At 49.3% G+C, this 21915-nt stretch overlaps 2 protein-coding genes across 10 annotated transcripts in view; both read left to right on the forward strand.

Annotated features, from left to right (window-relative positions):
• LOC140464178 (glutamine-rich protein 2-like) overlaps nt 1-17096 on the forward strand; it is a 114374-nt gene extending 97278 nt beyond the window's left edge. For all 3 annotated transcript variants that reach the window (XM_072559009.1, XM_072559011.1, XM_072559012.1), the window contains 4 exons: nt 5284-5434; nt 8502-8589; nt 9329-9433; nt 16194-17096. In XM_072559009.1, the coding sequence (XP_072415110.1) occupies nt 5284-5434; nt 8502-8589; nt 9329-9433; nt 16194-16393 (544 nt within the window). In that variant the 3' untranslated portion in view covers nt 16394-17096. The remainder of the gene's footprint in view (nt 1-5283; nt 5435-8501; nt 8590-9328; nt 9434-16193) is intronic.
• A 3123-nt stretch (nt 17097-20219) lies between these two features.
• The window catches only part of rnf157 (ring finger protein 157), a 181044-nt gene continuing 179348 nt past the window's right edge, over nt 20220-21915 (forward strand). For 3 of the 7 annotated variants that reach the window (XM_072559017.1, XM_072559023.1, XM_072559021.1), the window contains exon 1: nt 20542-20686. In XM_072559017.1, the coding sequence (XP_072415118.1) occupies nt 20599-20686 (88 nt within the window). In that variant the 5' untranslated portion in view covers nt 20542-20598. Of the gene's footprint in view, nt 20687-21135; nt 21227-21915 lie in introns of those variants that run through there. The other 4 variants (XM_072559018.1, XM_072559019.1, XM_072559024.1 and 1 more) reach the window with 4 other exon arrangements.

Genomic DNA, 21915 nt, shown 5'->3' on the forward strand with positions numbered 1-21915 from the left:
GTGTGAGGCTGTCTGTGCTACAATGGTCATACTGATTCTAATCTAAAAAACGGATTTACAGAATCTTACGTGGATTCATGTAGTTTTTGAGAAAAGTACAACATAATTCTGCAAGTACAAATTCACCCCACAAACTTCTATATATATGTGTGTGTGGGTGGGAGGGAGGAAGGCTATGAGTGTCTGTGAGAAGGTGTGTGCATGTGGGTGAGTGTAAAGGGGTTTAGGTCTGTGAGAGGGTGTGTGTGGGAGTGTATGTGTGAGTGTATGAGAGAGGGTCTGAGTATGCGTGTGTATGAGTGTCTGTGTGTGTGTATAGTGCAATGGGGTCACCTGGAGTGTGATATGAACCCAAGGTCCCGATTGAGGCCATCCCAATGGGGACTGAACTTGGCTATCAGCCTCTGCTCGGACACTATTCATTGCTGCCTGTCCTGAAGTCCGCCTTGGAGGTTGGTCACCTGAAGGTCCGAGGTCGAATGTCCTGGACCGCTGAAGTGTTCGCCGACAGGGAGGGAACACTCCTGTCTGGTGATTGTTCTGTAGTGTCCATTCTTTTATTGCTGTAGCTTCTGTAACTTTTAAAAAAGTTTTGTGATTTACATATGAAAGAACTGAAACCTACATGGTGATTCTGAAAGATGAGAGACCTAACAAACAATCCAGGTCTTTTTCAATACGTCATTTCAGTTACATCACACTGTAAACCTTTGCTGTAAATTCTGTGTCTTACAATCTTATTCTCCACAACCACCTGATGAAGGAGCGGCGCTCTGACAGTTAGTGCTTCCAAATAAACCTGTTGGACTATAACCTGGTGTTGTGTGATTTTAACTTTGGACCCAAAATATTGACTCTGCTTTCTCTCTACAGATGCTGTCTGTCCTGCTGAGTTTTTCCAGCAATTTCTGTTTTTGTTTCTGATTTCCAGCATCTGCAGTTCTCTTTTTATAAATAAATATGTTGAGCCACTACAGAGATATGATAACAAAGCCTCAGAACTAAATATTGAAGGATATTTAACAGTTTGAAAGATCAGAAGCTAGGAAAAGATGGTGGGTAGCTCTGAAAGTTAGGTATTAGGGAGAGATAGCATTTACTTCAGAGTGACAACTAGTATCAGTTTTGGGTGCAGGTAAGAGATAGGAAATATAAAAGGTGACTAGTAGAAACACCTTCTAAGCCCATTAACAGTAGGTACAGTCTAGATCAGAGTAAAAGGGGCAGGAAACTGCAATAGCCATGGTTACATTGGAAAAGGTAGCCTGGAAAATTAATTCTTAGAATGTTTTCAGGAAAATGTCTTTCAAGAGTACATTTTAGAGACAGCCAGGGATTCTACTCTAGATCTGGTAATGTTCAATGAATTAGCTGTGAATGAAGAGGCTGTGTTAGTGGGAGGGAGAGCCCAGCAGATACCTACACAAAACTGGCTCAAGGCTTAGTAATTCTCTGCAAATAATCACGATGTTTTCAAATCACTTCCACTGTGAAATAGTTACACTATCATCATCTAATCACCTGCTTCCCTCTCCTTATTGTCAGAAACAAATGGGCAAAATCACTATGAATTTAAACTTCATGAACTGTTTGTTTAGAGCCTAGAGTATAAGTAACTGATATGTTTTGAGAGTGTTCCCAAAGAGCACCTTCTAACAAGCAAGGCTTCAGCACAGTAGAGCAGTCTGGTGAAAGTACTGGTGAAAATGGGGTAAGTGCTTTCTGCGATGGTCTCATTCTCAGTTAAACACTTTGTTGAGGACTTTAGAGCTGGTCTTCTGCCTTTGGCCCAATGCACAGGATCATGGGTGGTCTGCACATATGCTCCATCTCCTGTGCTGGGAACATACTTCATAAGAAACCATCTCAGGTTACTGCACTGGTTTTAACTTGGCTGTTACTTGATTCAGTTCTCAGGTCAATGCTCCGACCAGAGTCGACCCGTCTGATTTGAAATCTAAACAAAGTATGGCAGTTAACTGTCAATCACCAGTAGAGGGACCATTCCCCATGGTAACTCCTCTAACAATCAGAGTCAATTTGCTAACCAATCTATACTCTGTTCCCATGCAAACAAAATGTTTTTCTTCTTTTTGAAGTTGAATTCTTGTGAAATCCCTGACAACTGTAAGATGAAAAGCTTTGACGGAATATGTCTTTAGCGAATTTTGAGAAGATTTGTAGCTCAGGTTGAGGTTCTAGATGTAGGTTTGCTCGCTGAACCGGAAGGTTCGTTTTCAGATGTTTCATCACCGTACTAGGTGACATCTTCAGTGAGCCTCCAGATGAAGCACTGGTGGTGTAGCCCACTTTCTATTTAGATATTTAAGTTTCCTTGGGTTGGTGATGTCATTTCCTGTTCTTTTTCTCAGAGGGTGGTAAATGGGACCCAAGTCAATATGTTTGTTGATAGAGTTCTGTTTGGATTGCCATGCTTCTAGGAATTCTCGTGCATGTCTCTGGCTTGTCCTTAGATGGATGTGTTGTCTTAGTCAAATAAGTGTCCTTCCTCATCCATATATAAGGACATTTGTGATAGTGGGTCATGTCTTTTGTGGCTAGTTGATGTTCATGGCATGTAAAAGCAGAGAGGTGCTGTCATTCAATCAATCATTCAGAGGCTCCCAAACAATGCTGTGGGGACATGGGTTTGAACTGCACCATGGCAGGTGGGGTTTGCATTGAAATTCAAACCATCTTGAATTACAAGTGTAATGATGACAATGAAATCAATGTCCCCTAGGGAAGGAAGCTGCTGTCCTTACCTGGTCTAACCTACATGTGACTCCAGACCCACAGCAAAATGTTGATTCTGAGCTGCATGCTTCTTTCAAACCACTAAAAACAGGTAGACCACTTGGCATCAACCTGGGCACCAGAAATTATCAACTCTACAAAATCCGCCTGACCAACATCTGGGGCCTTCTGCTAAAATTGTGAGAGCTCCTCATTAATCAAGCAACCACCTGACATAGTCATACTCACAGCATTGTACCCAGGTATATCCTTTATATCAAAAGCAGGACAAATCCAACCTGGCCAGTTCCCACCCCATCAGTCTACTCTCCATCATCAGTAAAGTGATGGAAGGGGTTATCAACAGGGCTATCAAGCAGCACCTGCTCAGCAATAACCTGCTCAGTAACACCCAGTTTGGGGTTTGCCAGGGTCACTCAGCTCCTGACCTCATTACAGCCTTGGTTCAAACATGGGCAAAGGAGCTGAATTCCCGAGGGGTGGGGAGAGAGACAGCTCTTGACATCAAGGCCACATTTGACCGAGTAAGGAATCAAGGAGCCCTGGCAAAACTGGGATTTTGAGGACTGACCTCTGTTTCTCTCCAGAAACTCAATCATTGTCATAAGTTCCCAACAAGACAACCAACGCCTGATAAAGGTTGGATGAAGAAATCTTTGAGAAACCCGCACCATGTGTTTGCTGAGTACAACAGTCAAGATATAGACACAGACCCATTATATTTTGTGTTAATAAGATTTCTGGTCCTGAAGGAAACGTAGCCAGATTTAGGTTAAGATCGTATTCCACACTGTAGGGATTCTATGATCCTAGGAAAGATTCCAGAGAGAGTACTCAATCTAACTTTAATCCCTGGGCCCTCTGAGGGACATGGGGATCTGTGAATCCGGGGCTCTGGGGTTACAGAGGTACCTGGTACCATTTGGGGTTCCAGATGGATATATTCTGGTGAATATCTGGCTTTCTGGAGAGATGAGGAGGCCTGTAAGTTTTGAGATTGTAGGAAATGAGGCGATTTAAGGGAATTCTGGATGATGGCAGGTGATTAATGCTCAAGGTAGAGGTCATTTCAGTGATGGACAAGCTACAGGAATGGAAAGGGAGCTCAGGATTCTGCATAAGACAGTGGTCAGGGAAGGAACTGGAGAAGGGAGTTTCTGGCAAGAATCCAAGATCGTTTTGATCTTCCATTAGATGGAATCATCCAGGATGAATATTTACCAAATCGATGATACCACAGGCATTGAGGAGGAAGTGGGGAGTGGGGGGAGGTGGAGGACAGAGGGACAGAGAGAAAGAGGTGAGGTGGGGGAAAGAGAGGGAGATGGAGGAGGGAAGAAGGTGGGTAGGGGACCTGAGAATAGATTTGGGAAGCTGCAATGGTAACAGGGTTAAGCTGCTGGAGAGGTAAAGAATGATTGCTGGGTCACTGGATACCAAGAGGTCAAAGAGAGATAATTCATCATGTCACACTCAAAGAGGATTGTTATACTCCATTTTGGGTGAGTTGAGGGAGAGTTCAGACTGAGAGCAATATTTGGCTTGGCCATTCATTTCAGAAAAGGGAAGAGATTCCAGGAAGTTTTTTTTTGTGTGTGGGATGTGAGTAATTGGCTGGGACAGGAGTTACTGTCCATCCCTAATCACCCCTTAAACTGGACAATTTGCTTGGCCATTTCAGGGTGCATTAAGAATCAACCACATTGTTGTGGGTCTAATGTCAGCTATAGGTCAGACCAGGCAGGCATGTTGGGTTTGAACCATATATTTGTACAACTGATAGTAAACTCCATTAGGGCCAGGTTTGAATTCTGGATTATTTATTAAATTCTAATTTCTCCCTCAGCCATTAGTGGGATTCGAGCCCACATGCCCAGAACATCAGCTTGGGGTTCTGGATTACTAGCCCAGTGGCATTGCCACCCCAGTTGGAGATGGTTAAGGTGGGGGTTCAGTTTATGGTTAATTGAGTCTGAGTGGTAGGGTGAGGGGAATGCAGGTTTGTACTGAAGCAGTGATGGGGGAACGGGGAGGGGAGGCCTGCTCTAGGTCAGTGTTTGCACTCTGTGATGGGAAGTGTGAACAGGGAATGGGAGGTTTTAAACATAAGATTGATAATGAAAGATCTGGGGATACACTTTGTGGACGGGACAGTGGACAGCTGACAGCAGGAATGCCGGCTGAATTCGATGTGCTCAGATCACCACCTTCTGCACAGAGTGAAGATTGGGTCATGTTGGAAAATGCCATGAAGACGTTGCTGTGGTGAGAGACGGTGTCAGTGATTGAACACTCGCTGAGTTATTGTGATGGATGAGAGTCGGAGGGTGGTCAGTTTGGAGGTTGGTCAGTTTGGTGGGTGGCCAGTTTGGTGGGTGGCCAGTTTGGAGATGGTCAGTTTGGTGGGTGGTCAGTTTGGTGGGTGGTCAGTTTGGAGGGTGGAAGCGCCATTGCAAGTGTTTTGGGAGACTTGTTCTGGGAGTCATTCTGTCGGACTCTGTCTGTCACCTGTTCCCTTTTTCTCAGAGAACGGATTTCTGATCTGATTGAGAACTTCCCACCAAATGCCCGGAGCTGTGGTGGGAGCCATACCCTGACATCTGGTTACCATCGCCGGGGCCTGAAGGGATATGATCATCACCTGAGCATGCTGCTGGATGAGGAGCACCCCAACAAGGTTTGGCCAGAGATGGACGGGGGGAGGGGGAAGGGGTATCCTCGAGATGGGGGGCATGTCCTCTGGATCAGGGATCCACTGGGTGGGGCTGTGTCCTCTGGAAGGGGCTGTGTCCTCTGGATGAGGTTGTGTCGTCTGGATCCTGATGAAGGACTTTTGCCCAAAACGTCGATTTTCCTGCTCCTCGGATGCTGCTTGAACTGTGGTGCTTTTCTAGCCCCACTAATCCAGCCTCTGGATCAGGAGAGTGGTGTGTTATGGAGGTCTACAGCACAGAAAAAGGCTCTTCAACCCATTGTCTGTGCTGGGTCAAAACCAACCACCTAACTGTTCTAACCCCCTTTTCCATCACCCGGCCCACAATTGCAGACCTAAATCCTCCTTCAATGTAATGAGGGTTTCTGTCTCCCCCACCCTTACAGGCAGTGAGTTCCAATGTTTTTCCTCATGGCCCCTTTAAACCTCCTGCCTCTTACCTTCAATCTGTGCCCCTGGTCCATTTGATCCATCCATCAAGAGGGAAGGTTTTTTCCGATCCACCCTGTTAATTCCCCTCATAATTTTACCCATCTGTCATTGTCTCTGAAGTCTGAAGATTGGTCACTGGACCTGTAACATAACTCTGCTTTACCTCCACAGATATTGCCAAATCTGCAGAGGTTTTCCAGCACTTTCTGTTTTTGCTTCCCATTTTAGCCAATTTCTTTTCATAACTGAAGCTCTCATTCCATGCAATATCCCGGCAAATCAGCTCTGTCCCTGCTCCAGTTGAATCTCATCCCTCCTACAATGTGGATTCCAGAACTATGCAAATTAATCTAGCTGTGGCCTAACCAACTGTTGATGTAGCTCCAACATCATTTCCCTGCTCCTAAATTCTCTGCTTTGGCTGATAAAGGCAAACGTATCATATGTCTCCTTAACCACTGTCTCTACCTGCCCTATTCCTTTCAGGGACAGGGGATATGCACACCAAGGTCCCTCTGAGTCCTCATTCTTCTCAGGGTCCTACCCCCCCCACCCCCCACCCCCCCCCGCCCTTACTTTGCTTGTCATTCCCAAGTGCATTATCTCTCTCTTTTCCAGATTGTATTCCATTTGCCACTGATCAGCCTGTCTTTATCATCTTGTACTCTAAGGCTATCCACCTCTTCATTATTTACCAACCCACCACTTTTTCATACTGTCTTCTTACTGATCAACCCTTCAGTGTTCAAGTCTGAATTGGTTATATAAACCACAAACAGCAAGACAGATCCCTGTAGAACCCGACCGGACACATTTTCAGTCACATCCCACACCATTGGCCATCATCCTGTGTTTCCTACCACCCCCAATTCTGTACAGGTCGTCCTGCTATAACACAACAGTTGTGTTCCTCTGACCTCACACTGTGGAAAATCGCTAAACCTTTTTAGTAGAAAGATTGCATTATCCAAACAGCATCCACAATTTATCAATTGTGTTAGAGCCAATTCATGTGAAAGAAACGCCGTGTTGAAGAAACGCCGTGTTGAAGAAACGCCGTGTTATACCAGAACAACCTGTAGGTTTGCTGGCTCCATATGCAAATTCCCACTGTGCTCCTTAAGTTTCCTAGTTATCGTATATCCCCCTTAATTTAATTGTAAAATAACAAAGGACTTCCTTTTATTTTACCTGCCATTATTCTTTCATCGCCCATTTTGCTCCTCTAATTTCCTGTCTAAGTTTCCCCTCACACATTCTGAACTTCTCTCGGGCCTCTGCTGTTTTGAGTCTTGTTATCTGCCAGAAGCCTTCCTTTTTGTCTTTCTCCAACCCATGTATCCGTCAATATCCAGGGTTCACAGGATTTGATGATCCTGCCTTTTTAATTATTGGAACATGCTGACCCTGGACTCTTCCTATTTTCTCCTTAAATGGGTCCCAGTTTTCTGACACATTTACCTGAAAGTATCAGCTGCCAGTCCATTCTGGCCAATTCCTATCTGATTTTATTAAAACCAGCTTCCCCCTAATTGAGAATTTTGATTTCAGGCCCATTCCTGTCCTTTCCCAGGACAGTCTGGAAACTAATGGAGTTACGATCGCTGCCTGCACAATGCTTCCCTTTGATACTCCAAACCCTCGGCCAGCTGCACTGCCTAAGATGAAATCCCAGTTCATCCCCTCTCTTCTCGAGCTTTCTACAGACTGGCTGCAAAATCTCTTCTGGGTACAGTTTAAGAATTCCGTTCCCTCTAAAACCCTTCACACTATGACTACTCCAGTTAATGCTGGGGAGGTTGAAATCACCCACTCTCCCTACCCTTTAGTTTTATTTCACCGAACTTTGCCTGTATATCTGCTCTTGTGTTTCTCTGAACTCTTAGGGTATGGTAGTAATGTGATGGTTTTGAAGTTCTACCCCTATGGCTTCACTGTCGGTGTACCCAGTGCCAGTGTTGGTGTATCCAATATCAGAGTACCCAGTGTCAATGTACGCAGTGCCAGTGTTGGTGTATCCAATACCAGTGTATCCAGTGTTGGTGTACCCTTTGCCAGTGTTGGTGTACCCAGTGCCAGTGTTGGTGTATACAATGCCAGTGTATCCAGTGTCGGTGTACCCAGTGCCAGTGTTGGTGTCTCCAATGTCAGGGTACCCAGTGTTGGTGTATCCAGTGCCAGTGTTAGTGTATCCAATGTCAGTGTACCCAATGCCAGTGTCCCCAGTGCCAGTGTTAGTGTATCCAGTAGCAGGGTACCCAGTGTTGGTGTACCCAGTGCCAGTGTTAGTGTATCCAGAGTTTGTTTTAAAACTGTCCCTTACCTACACAGTGGACTAATGGGGCCATGTCTCCTGATATATTGGGATGACAGCCTTCGTCTCTGACATTATGGGCTCTTGATGTGCAGTGGTAGTGTCCTTAGCTGTGGACCAGGAGACCTACCTGCTCCAGAGCTGCGTCAGTACATGCCTGAGCAGTTGATTTGAAAGTGTCTCTCAAGGGATAGCCGTGTGATCATTGGTGATCACACACAGTGTTGTTGGTGCTTCTCACCCTCAGCAGTGATTGGGTGCTAACCTCCATTCTTTCTCTAACAGTGGGCAGATTCGGTGGTGGCCAATGTGGAGGTACAGCTGCCCAAGACAAGGAGCAGCTGCAAGCTGCCATCTCTAACAGCCAAGGATGGTATGGAACACCAGCACTCCACTCTCACACACTATCCACAACCCAGACTTTCATTTGTCATTGGGTTTTCAGTTTGCAGTGATCCAGCTGGAAGTTCAGTATTTCTTGGAGTTATTTTGGAATTTCATATTTTCAAACCATTCTGATTTGCAAAGATTTCTGGGGCTGCTTTGTGCAGTCTGTGGAAATTATATTCAGAATGTTCACAAGACTACAGCTCGGTATTGTCCCTACTCCCATCAAAACACACTCAGCAATCCAAAATCTTGCTTTATGAGGGTCCAGCACCTTCAGCTGTCGTTTACAGTTCAGACTGAGATTCTTCAGGCCATTGAGTACCTGTCATCACTCATGGAACAATCCAATCATGGGTCTCACTCCCCTACCCCCTCCCCCACCCCACCCCCCCCAGCAACTCCCTGTCTCTCCCTCCGCCCACCGTCCCTGACTCCACCCCCATCCTCACTTCACCCCATCTCCGACACCATCCCCAACTCCCCACCACCCCATCCCCAACTCCCCACCACCCCATCCCCAACTCCCCAGTCCCCGTCTCCCCTTCTGTCGCCAACTCCACCCCTATCCTCATCAGCACCCATCCCCCACTCTCCCCCAGTACCTGTCGCGCCTCCCCTGTCCCCATCTGCTCCCCAATCCCTGTCTCCCCCATGCCCCCGTTACCTTGCTGTTACTGACAGCTCAGACTGTTGACGGTCTCACATGCTCTTTCCTCTTACAGTGAACAAGTGCAGACCTGCTCATTGCTCCTCTCGGAAGGGCTCATCGTGCAGACCAGCCTGCAATCCCTTGTGCTGTCCACACCTCCCATCCATCAAACCACCAGGTAGGGGCATTCAAATCTCACCCGCCAGAACTCCACACCACACACTTCACTCAAACTACCCTCCCTCAGGGCACTCACTCACCACCGACCCAGCTAGCCCACAGGGATTTCCCACAGGGCTCATTGAAAGGGAACTATCTCAAACAGTACTCTTTCTCTGTCACAAGGTGCTACCCCACACAGTGCTGCCCAACCTGTCGGAGGGTCGGTGCTGAGGGAGTGGGCACTGTTGGAGGGTCAGTGCTGAGGGAGTGGGCACTGTCGGAGGGTCAGTGCTGAGGGAGTGCCGCACTGTCGGAGGGTCAGTGCTGAGGGAGCCCCGCACTGTCGGAGGGTCAGTGCTGAGGGAGCCCCGCACTGTCGGAGGGTCGTGCTGAGGGAGCCCCGCACTGTCAGAGGGTCAGTGCTGAGGGACCGCCGCACTGTCAGAGGGTCAGTGCTGAGGGACCGCCGCACTGTCGGAGGGTCAGTGCTGAGGGAGTGCCGCACTGTCAGAGGGTCAGTGCTGAGGGAGTGCCGCACTGTCAGAGGGTCAGTGCTGAGGGAGTGCCGCACTGTCGGAGGGTCAGTGCTGAGGGAGTGCCGCACTGTCGGAGGGTCAGTGCTGAGGGAGTGCCGCACTGTCAGAGGGTCAGTGCTGAGGGAGTGCCGCACTGTCGGAGGGTCAGTGCTGAGGGAGTGGGCACTGTCGGAGGGTCAGTGCTGAGGGAACGCCGCACTGTCAGAGGGTCAGTGCTGAGGGAGCCCCGCACTGTCGGAGGGTCAGTGCTGAGGGAGCCCCGCACTGTCGGAGGGTCAGTGCTGAGGGAGCCCCGCACTGTCAGAGGGTCAGTGCTGAGGGAGCCCCGCACTGTCAGAGGGTCAGTGCTGAGGGAGCCCCGCACTGTCAGAGGGTCAGTGCTGAGGGAGCCCCGCACTGTCAGAGGGTCAGTGCTGAGGGAGCCCCGCACTGTCGGAGGGTCGGTGCTGGGGGAGTGCCGCACTGTCGGAGGGTCGGTGCTGAGGGAGCGCCGCACTGTCGGAGGGTCGGTGCTGAGGGAGCGCCGCACTGTCGGAGGGTCGGTGCTGAGGGAGCGCCGCACTGTCGGAGGGTCGGTGCTGAGGGAGCGCCGCACTGTCGGAGGGTCGGTGCTGAGGGAGCGCCGCACTGTCGGAGGGTCGGTGCTGAGGGAGCGCCGCACTGTCGGAGGGTCGGTGCTGAGGGAGCGCCGCACTGTCGGAGGGTCGGTGCTGAGGGAGCGCCGCACTGTCGGAGGGTCGGTGCTGAGGGAGCGCCGCACTGTCGGAGGGTCGGTGCTGAGGGAGCGCCGCACTGTCGGAGGGTCGGTGCTGAGGGAGCGCCGCACTGTCGGAGGGTCGGTGCTGAGGGAGCGCCGCACTGTCGGAGGGTCGGTGCTGAGGGAGCGTCGCACTGTCGGAGGGTCGGTGCTGAGGGAGCGTCGCACTGTCGGAGGGTCGGTGCTGAGGGAGCGCCGCACTGTCGGAGGGTCGGTGCTGAGGGAGCGCCGCACTGTCGGAGGGTCGGTGCTGAGGGAGTGGGCACTGTCGGAGGGTCAGTGCTGAGGGAGTGGGCACTGTCGGAGGGTCAGTGCTGAGGGAGTGCCGCACTGTCAGAGGGTCAGTGCTGAGGGAGTGGGCACTGTCGGAGGGTCAGTGCTGAGGGAGTGCCGCATTGTCGGAGGGTCGATGCTGAGGGAGTGGGCACTGTCGGAGGGTCAGTGCTGAGGGAGTGGGTACTGTCGGAGGGTCAGTGCTGAGGGAGTGGGTACTGTCGGAGGGTCAGTGCTGAGGGAGTGCCGCACTGTCGGAGGGTCAGTGCTGAGGGAGTGCTGTACTGTCGGAGGGTCAGTGCTGAGGGAGCGGGCACTGTCGGAGGGTCGGTGCTGAGAGAGTTGTATATGATTGCCGATCATTCTGGCTATGTGTCAAGCCTGACCTGGTTGTGCCTAATTAATTATGTTATGGGTGTTTGCAGTGACAGGTTCAGTGAGCGTTTCAACGTTTGGTGTTTTTTTCCTCTCCTTTGATCTTCTGTCGATTCTGAAGACTTCTCCATTGACAGTGATAGATCTGCCAGACATGCTGATCTCTGACTGTAGTATCCTCCTGTGTAAAGCAGGGTGTATAGGAGTATTCCTGTGTTCAGTCCTGTCAGGGTTTTCACTCCCGTCCATTCCCAGACAGATCATTGAAGTCTGCTCTTAGAAGTTGCTTTGGCAATTGTAGCATGTGTCTCATAATCACCTGCCCGAGAGAGTTTCCTGCTCAGCTCCCTGTCCTCAGCTCCAGCTCCTTGGACTGGGGAGCACTGGCTCTCGATGGCTTCTTCCTCACTCAGGCTCCTACTGAACCTCTGTCTTGGGGCTGATTGTCTTGTGCATCAGAGAGCAAGCCCATACCACACTCTTGAGGCAGCTATGCCACTTGGACACATGGATAGTAGAGGCACCTTGTATTCTTGTGGGATGGTTCTGTGCTGCTACATGGACTGAAGCAATTCAGTCAGTCTCTTAACCAGGCTGTCACCTCTAGCCCTGTGATGGCTACTCCTAGGTAGGAGTGTGATTCTGTTAGTGGGGTTTTTAACAGAGTGTGGAAGGGTCATTGAAAGACTAACTGGTGGCAATTTTGTGGCAGTATGCTGATTGTGGAAAGCTGATGGGGATGTGGTTAAAAAGCTGTGCCCATTCTTCTAGGATATGGGTGTTTATTGTGCCCAGTCTTGAGCCATTGTTGCTGAGTATTGGGGATGGACCATTGAGTGGAGCACTGAGGGAGGGTTCACAGCCCCATTACAGAAGCTCGTGCAGATTTAGTGGTCAGTGAATGACTGAACTGTGTCTACTTTCTGAATCAGTTCGGCATCTTGTATCTCTGATCATGTTGTGAACATTCCTGAGAATGTTTGACAGAACTTAGACAACATTTGTATCTGGCTAATAGTAATTTATCATTGAGAGAAACCTGGGAATTTCTGGATTTCCTTTTTGTTCTTGTAGAATTAATTTTGTTGCAAATGAGAGGTAGGACCAAAGAGTCTGGAGTGCAGAGAGATGCTCACTTTACAAGAGAAGAAGTATAACATAGCAAAGATAAGTGGGAAAACGGAGGACTGGGAAGCTTTTAAAGAACAACAGAGGATTACTAAGAAGGAAATACACAAAGAAAAAATGAGGTACGAAGGTAAACTGGCCAAAAATATAAAGGAGGATAGTAAAAGCTTTTTTAGGTATGTGCAAGGCAAAAAAATGGTGAAGACTAAAATTGGGCCCTTGAAGACAGAAACAGAGGAATATATTACAGGGAACAAAGAAATGGCAGAAGAGTTGAATTGGTACTTCAGATCTGTGTTCACTGGGGAAGACAAGCAATCTCCTTGAGGTAACAGCGGCTGAAGGACCTGAACTGAAGGGAATTTATATTTGCCAGGATTTGGTGTTGGAGAGACTGTTAGGTCTGAAGGTTGATAAGTCCCCAGGGCCTGATGGTCTACATCCCAGGGTACTGAAGGAGGTGGCTCAAGAAATCGTGGATGCATTTGTGATTATTTTCCAAAGTTCGATAGATTCGGGATCAGTTCCTGAGGATTGGAGGGTGGCTAATGTTATACCACTTTTTAAGAAAGGTGGGAGAGAGAAATTATAGACCAGTTAGTCTGACCTCAGTGGTGGGAAAGATGCTGGAGTCTATTATAAAGGATGAAATTATGACACATCTGGATAGTAGTAACAGGATAGGTCAGAGTCAGCATGGATTTATGAAGGGGAAATCATGCTTGACTAATCTTCTGGAATCTTTTGAGGATGTAACTCTGAAGATGGACGAGGGCAATCCAGTAGATGTAGTGCACCTGGACTTTCAGAAAGCTTTTGATAAAATCCTACATAGGAGGTTAGTGAGCAAAATTAGGGTGCATGGTATTGGGGGCAAAGTACTAACTTGGATTGAAAGTTGGTTGGCTGATAGGAAACAAAGAGTAGTGATAAACAGCTCCATTTCAGAATGGCAGGCAGTGGGGTATCACAAGGATCAGTACTGGGACCGCAGCTTTATATAATATGTTAATGATATAGAAGATGGTATCAGCAATAACATTAGCAAATTTGCTGATGATACTAAGCTGGGTGACAGGGTGAAATGTGAGGAGGACGTTAGGAGATTACAGGGTGACCTGAACAAGTTAGGTGAGTGGTCAGATGCATGGCAGATGCAGTTTAATATGGATAAATATATGGTTACCGACTTTGGTGGCAAGAACAGGAAGGCAGATTACTACCTAAGTGGAATCAAGTTAGGTAAAGGGGCAGTACAAAGAGATCTGGGTGTTCTTGTACACCAGTCAATGAAGGGAAGCATGCAGGTACAGCAGGTAGTGAAGAAGGCTAATAGCATGCTGGCCTTCATAACAAGAGGGATTGAGTATAGAAGCAAAGAGGTTCTTCTGCAGCTGTACAGGGCCCTGGTGAGACCACACCTGGAGTATTGTGTGCAGTTCTGGTCTCCAAATTTGAGGAAAGACATTCTGGCTATTGAGGGAGTGCAGCGTAGGTTCACGAGGTCAATTCTTGGAATGGCGGGATTACCTTACACTGAAAGGCTGGAGCGACTGGGCTTGTATATCCTTGAGTTTAGAAGACTGAGAGGGGATCTGATTGAGACATATAAGATTATTAAAGGATTGGACACTCTGGAGGCAGGAAACATGTTTCCGCTGATGGGTGAGTGCCGAACCAGAGGACACAGCTTAAAAATACAGTGTCGACCATTTAGGACAGAGATGAGGAGAAACTTCTTCACCCAGAGAGTGGTGGGTGTGTGGAATGCTCTGCCCCAGAGGGCAGTGGAGGCCCAGTCTCTGGATTCATTTAAGAAAGAGTTGGATAGAGCTCTCAAGGATAGTGGAATCAAGGGTTATGGAGATAAGGCAGGAACAGGGTACTGATTAAGGATGATCAGCCATGATCATATTGAATGGTGGTGCAGGCTCGAAGGGCAGAATGGCCTACTCCTGCAACTATTGTCTATTATTTATTGTCTATCACATAGCATCGTTCACAGGATGAGCTGCTGCCATTCCTTACCTTCCAATCTGGCCATTACCACCATCACCATCCCTGGATGTGCCCTGTCTCACTGGCAGAACAGGCCCAGCACAGGGGCAGCACAGTGGGATACAGTCAGGAGAGAGTTCCTTTGGGAGTTCATAATGTTGACGGCAGACCCCATGAAGACTTGAGGCTTCAGGTTCAACATGGGCCAGGAAATCTCCTGCTGACTACCACATACTGTCCTCCCTCAGCTGATGAAACAGTACTCCTCTATGTTGAACAGTATTTGGCAGAAGGACACAGAATGTACTCTAGGTTGGAGCACTAGACAAACCTGAAAATGGAGGGAAGGGTGGTGTCAATCTGGTGAAGCTACCAGATAGGACAATGTGCCAAACAGCATAAGCAGCAAGTGATAGACAGAACTAAGCCAGCTCACAACCAATAGATCAGATCAAAGCTCTGCAGTCCTGCCACATCCAGTTGTGAATGGCAGTAGACAATTAGAGTTAAAGAGTCATAGAGATGTACAGCACAGAAACAGACCCTTCGGTCCAACCTGTCCATGTCAACCAGATATCCCAACCCAATCTAGTCTCACCTGCCAGCACCTGACCCATATCTCTCCAAATCCTTCCTATTCATATACCCATCCAAATGCCTCTTAAATGTTGTAATTGTACCAGCCTCCACCACATCCTCTGGCAGCTCATTCCATACATGTACCACCCTCTGTGTGAAAAAGTTGCCCCTCAGGTCACTTTTATATCTTTCCCCTCTCACCCTAAACCTATGCCCTCTCGTTCTGGACTCCCCCACCCCAGGGAAAAGACTTTGTCTATTTATCCTATCCATGCCCCTCATAATTTTATAATCCTCATTGAGGTCACCCCTCAGCCTCCTAGGATGGATCCATGTGCAAGCCAAACAGAGACATGCACAAGAATTCCTCGAAGCATGGCATTCTAACCAGAACAAACACATTAACTTGGATCCCATTTACCACCCTCTGAGAAAAAGAACAGGAAATGGCATCACCACAGGAACTGACATCATAATCCCAAGGAAACTGAAACACATGAATAGAAAGTGGGTCACTAATACCAGTGCTTCATTGGAGGCTCACTGATGATGTAACTTAGTATGGTGACGAAACTTCTGAAAGTGAACCTTCCAGCTCAACGAGCAAACCTACATCCAAGAATGATATCTGCTGTGTGGCATCCCTGTCCTTGAGAAGGTGGGGATGATCTGCCTGTATGACCTCTACAGTCCATATGCTGTGGGTTGACCCACAAGACCCTCAGGTAGGGCCTTCCAGGATTTTGACCTAGCAGCAGTGAAGGAACGGTGATATATTTCCGAGTCAGGATGGTGAGTGTTGAAGGGGAACTTGAAGGGGGTGATTTTCATCTGAATCCATTGCCTTGGTCCTTCTAGGTCTGGTGGTTTTGGGAGGAGTTTTGATGAGTTGCTGCGATGCATCTTGTAGGTGGTACACACTGCTGCTACAGAGCATCAGTGATTCAGCGAATGGATGTTTCTGACAGCAGATCAATGAATTTCCGTGTCAGATCCAGGTGGGCATTGTGACCATTGGTCATTCTGTACAGGTAGCAGTGATGGGACTGAGGTGGCTTTAGACCGTTAGTACAAGACACGGTCTACAGTAACCCAGAGGCAATCTAACCATCTATCATGTTCCCTTTCAGTTTCAGTAATGCCAAAGGAAATGTTCTCAGACGGTAACTGTCAGTACCTGACTGAGCCATCACTGCTGTGTCCTTGCATTGGGAGCGAGACATCATCAGATCAGCCCTCACTGTCTGGCCCATCAACAGAGCAGCCTCTGGACGTACCCGTGCCCTCAGGAGTAGAACCACAGGCACCTGTCAAGCCTCTAAATATTTAAAACTCATGAATATATGTGGAAAAGTTTTGTTAAAGAATTCAGTTGTGTGTCTGTGGCTTTTGGCTTCTGAGGAAGGTGACAGATGCTCCTGGGAATGTTAAAGTGAGTGAGATTTGTTTGTTAGGGAAGATGTTCTGAAAACATTTGGTCACCGTGGCTATGAATAAACAGGCAGCTTTTGCCCAAGTTGGTTCCTTCACATTGTGCTTTCTGCTGTTAAATGAAGGTAACTGCTGAAGGAATTCCACATCTCCATGTAGCCTTGGGCTCAATTATCACTCATCACTGACCCAGATTCTCATCATTTCCCATTACCAGTACAACAGTGACAGCAGTCAGGCCCAAACACACAGTGCTCTCTGTAGTAACAGTCACCACCCCCTGCACGTTCCTCTCCAAGCCCAACACCATCCCTGACTTGGAAATATATTGCTGTTCCTTCAGTGTTGCTGGGACCAAATCCTGGAATTCCCTCCCTCAGGGCATTGTGGATCAACACACAGCAGGTGGACTGCAGTGGTTCAGGGAGACCGCTCATCACTATCTTCTTTACAATAACCAGATCAAACAGCAATATCATTCTTCATGTGCTCCTGAATAATGCAGTTTGTTAGAAAGTAGGTAACTCAGGATGGGTTTGCCTGCCAGGATGGTTTAGGTTTGAATGAATACTGGATTAGTGGTGCTGGAAGAGCACAGCAGTTCAGGCAACATCCAACGAGCAGCGAAATCGACGTTTCGGGCAAAAGCCCTTGCTTTTGCCCGAAACGTCGATTTCGCTGCTCGTTGGATGCTGCCTGAACTGCTGTGCTCTTCCAGCACCACTAATCCAGTATTTGGTTTTCAGCATCTGCAGTCATTGTTTTTACCTAGGTTTGAATGAAGTTCACTGTGAGTTAGTATGTGTCAGCTCTCAGTGGTCTGGGGTCCACCTGACAGCAGTGTGAGTCCATCCCAGTTCTACACAGAGATTGTTGCTAGGAGCTGAGGCTGAGTTAGTCAGGACTGGATTGGGAGTGAGGGATACAGGTATGGGGGACAGAGAGAAGTCGGGGGAGACTAGGGTCCTTAGGACGCGGTCAAAGTATTGAAACAGGGTGAGGGATGAGAATGACAGGAGAGCGTGGGTGGGTCAGAGCAGGGGGGGTATGCATTGAGGGATTGAGTATAGAAGCAAAGAGGTGCTTCTGCAGCTGTACAGGGCCCTGGTGAGACCACACCTGGAGTACTGTGTGCAGTTCTGGTCTCCAAATTTGAGGAAAGACATTCTGGCTATTGAGGGAGTGCAGCGTAGGTTCACGAGGTCAATTCCTGGAGTGGCAGGATTGCCTTACACGGAAAGACTGAAGCGACTGGGCTTGTATACCCTTGAGTTTAGAAGACTGAGAGGGGATCTGATTGAAACGTATAGGCTTATGAAAGGACTGGACACTCTGGCAGGAGGGAACATATTTCCGTTGATGGGGGAGTGCCGAACCAGAGGACACAACTTAAAAATACGGGGTAGACCATTTAGGACAGAGATGAGGAGAAACTACTTCACCCAGAGAGTGGTGGCTGTGTGGAATGCTCTGCCCCAGAGGGCAGTGGAGGCCCAGTCTCTGGATTCATTTAAGAAAGAATTGGATAGAGCTCTTAAAGATAGTGGAGTCAAGGGGTATGGAGATAAGGCTGGAACAGGATACTGATTAGGAATGATCAGCCATGATCATATTGAATGGCGGTGCAGGCTCGAAGGGCTGGATGGCCTACTCCTGTGTCTATTGTCTATTGTCTATTGACAGAGGAGGGGTAGGAGAGAGTACAGGGGGAGGATGTATGCTAAAGCAGGGAGGGTGGTGGAGAGTATTCAGAGTTGCTGTGATGAACCGGTGTCTGGGTTTGGACATTAGTTAGTTAAGGGACTGAGCTCAGCAGTTTTCCCAGCACAAGTCTGAGTCAATAATGACTTTCTTGGTCTGTGTGTCCTCAGGAACATTCAAATTAAATCTTACTGGAAATGAACAGAGTGTAAAAGGAGCAAGCTCCTAGGCAGATCCAAACATTCTGTCCTGTCAGAGATTTTAATCCTTTAGTTTTGAATGATAACATTAGATGGGAGATCTGGGTGTTAAACATGGAGCTGTAACCCTCTAACCTAATCGTGATAAAGTCACCAAGGCAGCAAGTTAGCCCACTCCCCTAGTATTGGCAATGAGTGACCAAATTCCTCTCCATTCCATCACACACCCACTACCAGTTCAGCCTCCATCCCTACCCTCAGCCCTGCCCTCAGCCCTACCCTCAGCCCTACCCTCAGCCCTGCGCCTACACTTGCATCCATACCAGCTCTGCCCAAACCAGCCTTCTCACGCTCTCCCCAGTCTAGCTCACTGCTGCCCTGCCCTCATAGTGACTAAGTGACCAACTGTCCCGGGAGTATTTGTGAGCAAATCCTCTGGCGCACCTCCTCAATTCTTTTGGAAATTGTTTTATTCAGAATTGTATGAGTTATCCTGCTGCAAACTGATTTGTTCTGTTCACTGTATTGGAATGTCAAACCACTGATCCCACACTTTGTTCGTCTGAATAAATATCATTTGAAAAGGAGATTTAGTTTTGAGATGGACGGTGGTATCTCAGAGTTATTTGGTGTGTAATTGTTCTACACTACACATGAGGACAATGATGATCCTGGTGATGTCCCACACTGTGACAGCTGGCTTATCCTGAGAAGGAATAATGTAACTGGGAATGTCAGGCGTGGAGATCAGCAAGTTACAGGAATGAGGGAAACAGTGGCACAAAATGGTGACAATGGGCCAGAACCATGTGGTTTGAAGGGAGTGGGTGAGAACATTGCCAAAGTGCTCTCAGTTCAGGAACGGTTGGGATAAATGGGAAAGTTCTGGAAATAACTGCCATTGATGAAGCAAGCAGAGTGGGATGCCAAGGAATTACACAGCATTAGGCCCATTGTCTGTGGGTGGGCAATGATATAGGGGTAGGGCTAGGGAGACACTGAGTGTGGGGGGCGCGGGGGGGAAGGGAGGTGGGGTCACTGAGGGGGTCAGCGATGGTCAGGGGTCATAGACAGTCAGGGTTACTGAGGGTCAGGGGTCAGTGCCCACATTCCCCCATTGGGTGGGCAATGATCCAGGAGTAGGGTTAGGGAGACTCTGAGAGTGAAGGGAGGGAGGGGGTCAGTGAGGGTCGGGGTCATGGAGGGTCAGAGTCACTGAGGGTCAGGGGTCACGGAGGGTCAGGGTCACTGAGGGTCAGGGGTCAGTACCCACATCCCCATTAGGTGGGCAATGATCCAGGAGTAGGGTTAGGGAGACTCTGTGAGGGGAGGGAGGGGGTCAGGGGTCATGGAGGGTCAGAGTCACTGAGGGTCAGGGGTCACTGAGGGGATCAGTGAGGGTCAGGGGTCACTGAGGGGATCAGTGAGGGTCAGGGGTCACTGAGGGTCAGGGGTCACTGAGGGGATCAGTGAGGGTCAGGGGTCACTGAGGGGATCAGTGAGGGTCAGGGGTCTCTGAGGGGATCAGTGAGGGTCAGGGGTCACTGAGGGGATCAGTGAGGGTCAGGGGTCACTGAGGGGATCAGTGAGGGTCAGGGGTCACTGAGGGTCGGGGTCACTGAGGGGATCAGTGAGGGTCAGGGGTCACTGAGGGGATCAGTGAGGGTCAGGGGTCACTGAGGGGATCAGTGAGGGTCAGGGGTCACTGAGGGGATCAGTGAGGGTCAGGGGTCACTGAGGGGATCAGTGCCCCCAGTTGTTTTTCCAGAAGGTCACGGATCCAATGTCCGGATGCCCAGTGATTCTGGACCCGGGACCGCGCCTTTCACTCGGACCCGGGAGCGCGCCTCTTCCCCCCGGGTGCTGGAGGCGAGCCGACTGCAGTATCGGGAGCGCGCCTTGCGGAGCGGGAGTGTACCGGGAGCGCGCCTTGCGGAGCGGGAGTGTACCGGGAGCGCGCCTTGCGGAGCGGGAGTATGTCGGGAGCGCGCATTGCAGAGTGGGAGAGTGTCGGGAGCGCGTCTTGCGGAGCGGGAGTGTGTCGGGAGCGCGCCTTGCGGCGCGGGAGAGTGTCGGGAGTGTGCCGGGAGCGCGCCTTGCGGCGCGGGAGAGTGTCGGGAGCGCGCCTTGCGGCGCGGGAGAGTGTCGGGAGTGTGCCGGGAGCGCGCCTTGCGGAGCGGGAGTGTGCCGGGAGCGCGCGGCAATGGGGTCTTTGAGCAGCCGCCAGGAAGCGGGGCTCGAGGATGTGGAGGTGCCGCCGGCTGCGGTTTATCGATACCCCCCGAAATCCGGTAAGGAGCAGGGAGCGGGAACAACACACACCGGGAATCCGCAACCGGGAATAGGGCAGTGACGGGGGTGGGGAGGGAGATCCGGGAGGGGGGGGGCGGGGGGGGTGGGGGATGAGGGTGGGTGTGTGTGTGTGTGGGGGGGGGGTGTGTGGGGGGGGAGATGAGGGTGTGTGTGGGTTTGGTGGGTGGGTGTGTGTGTGGGGGCGTGTGTGTGTGTGTGTAGGGGTGGGGGATGAGGGTGGGTGGGTGTGTGTGGGGGGGGTGGGTGTGTAGGGGTGGGGGATGAGGGTGGGTGGGTGTGTGTGGTGTGTGTGTGTGTGTAGGGGTGGGGGATGAGGGTGGGTGGGTGTGTGTGTGGGGGTGTGTGTGTGTGTGTAGGGGTGGGTGTGTGTGTGGGGGGGGGTATTATCTGGTGATGGGTGATTGAGCTGATCCCCTTCACCCCCCAGACAGCGGGTGGTGATGGTGACGCAGAGACTGAGCAACAACAATCGCCATCAGCTCTGGGTAACACATTGGGAACCAGGTAAACATAACCAGGTAACCAGATAGATAACACAGCAACTAGATATCTACATAACCCACTAGATAACAGATCAACTAGATAACCAACTAGAATACCAATTAGATAACACACTAACTACATAACCAACTGGATAACAGACCTCTCTAGACTGGGTACTGTCTAATGAGAAAGAAGTAATTGGCAGTTGATTTCTGCGAGGCCCCTTGGAGATGAGTGACCATAATACGATCAAACTCTTCATCAGGATGGAGAATGATGTGGTTGATTCTAAGATTAGGATCCTGAGTCTAAATAGAGGACATGGCGATGAGCTAAGCCTTGAGTTGGTTTGATACATTGCCTGCCCACTGGTATCTCGAAGTAATATTCTGCAATGGCGATCATCAAAGAGCGTGTGGGTGAACAAACGTTTATTCCTACCTGAGGCAAAGGTAAATGGAAAATATAGCCAAACACTGGCTTACAATGGAAGTGAGGAATTGTCTGCCTGTTCCTTGCAACAAAAACTGTTAGCCAAAAATAGCAACAGACCTGAGCAATGGGAGTAGTTGAGAATTAAGCAAAGTAGGACAGAGGGATTGACTAAGAAAAGGAAGATAGAGTAAGCTTCCATAGATGTGTGAAGAGAAAAATATTTGTGAGGACACATGTCGGTCCCTTAGCCAGAAACAGGGGAATTTATGATGGGAACAAAGCAATAGCT

This window comes from Chiloscyllium punctatum, chromosome 39 (genome assembly GCF_047496795.1).
Source record: "Chiloscyllium punctatum isolate Juve2018m chromosome 39, sChiPun1.3, whole genome shotgun sequence".
NCBI classification, from domain to species: Eukaryota; Metazoa; Chordata; class Chondrichthyes; order Orectolobiformes; family Hemiscylliidae; genus Chiloscyllium; species Chiloscyllium punctatum.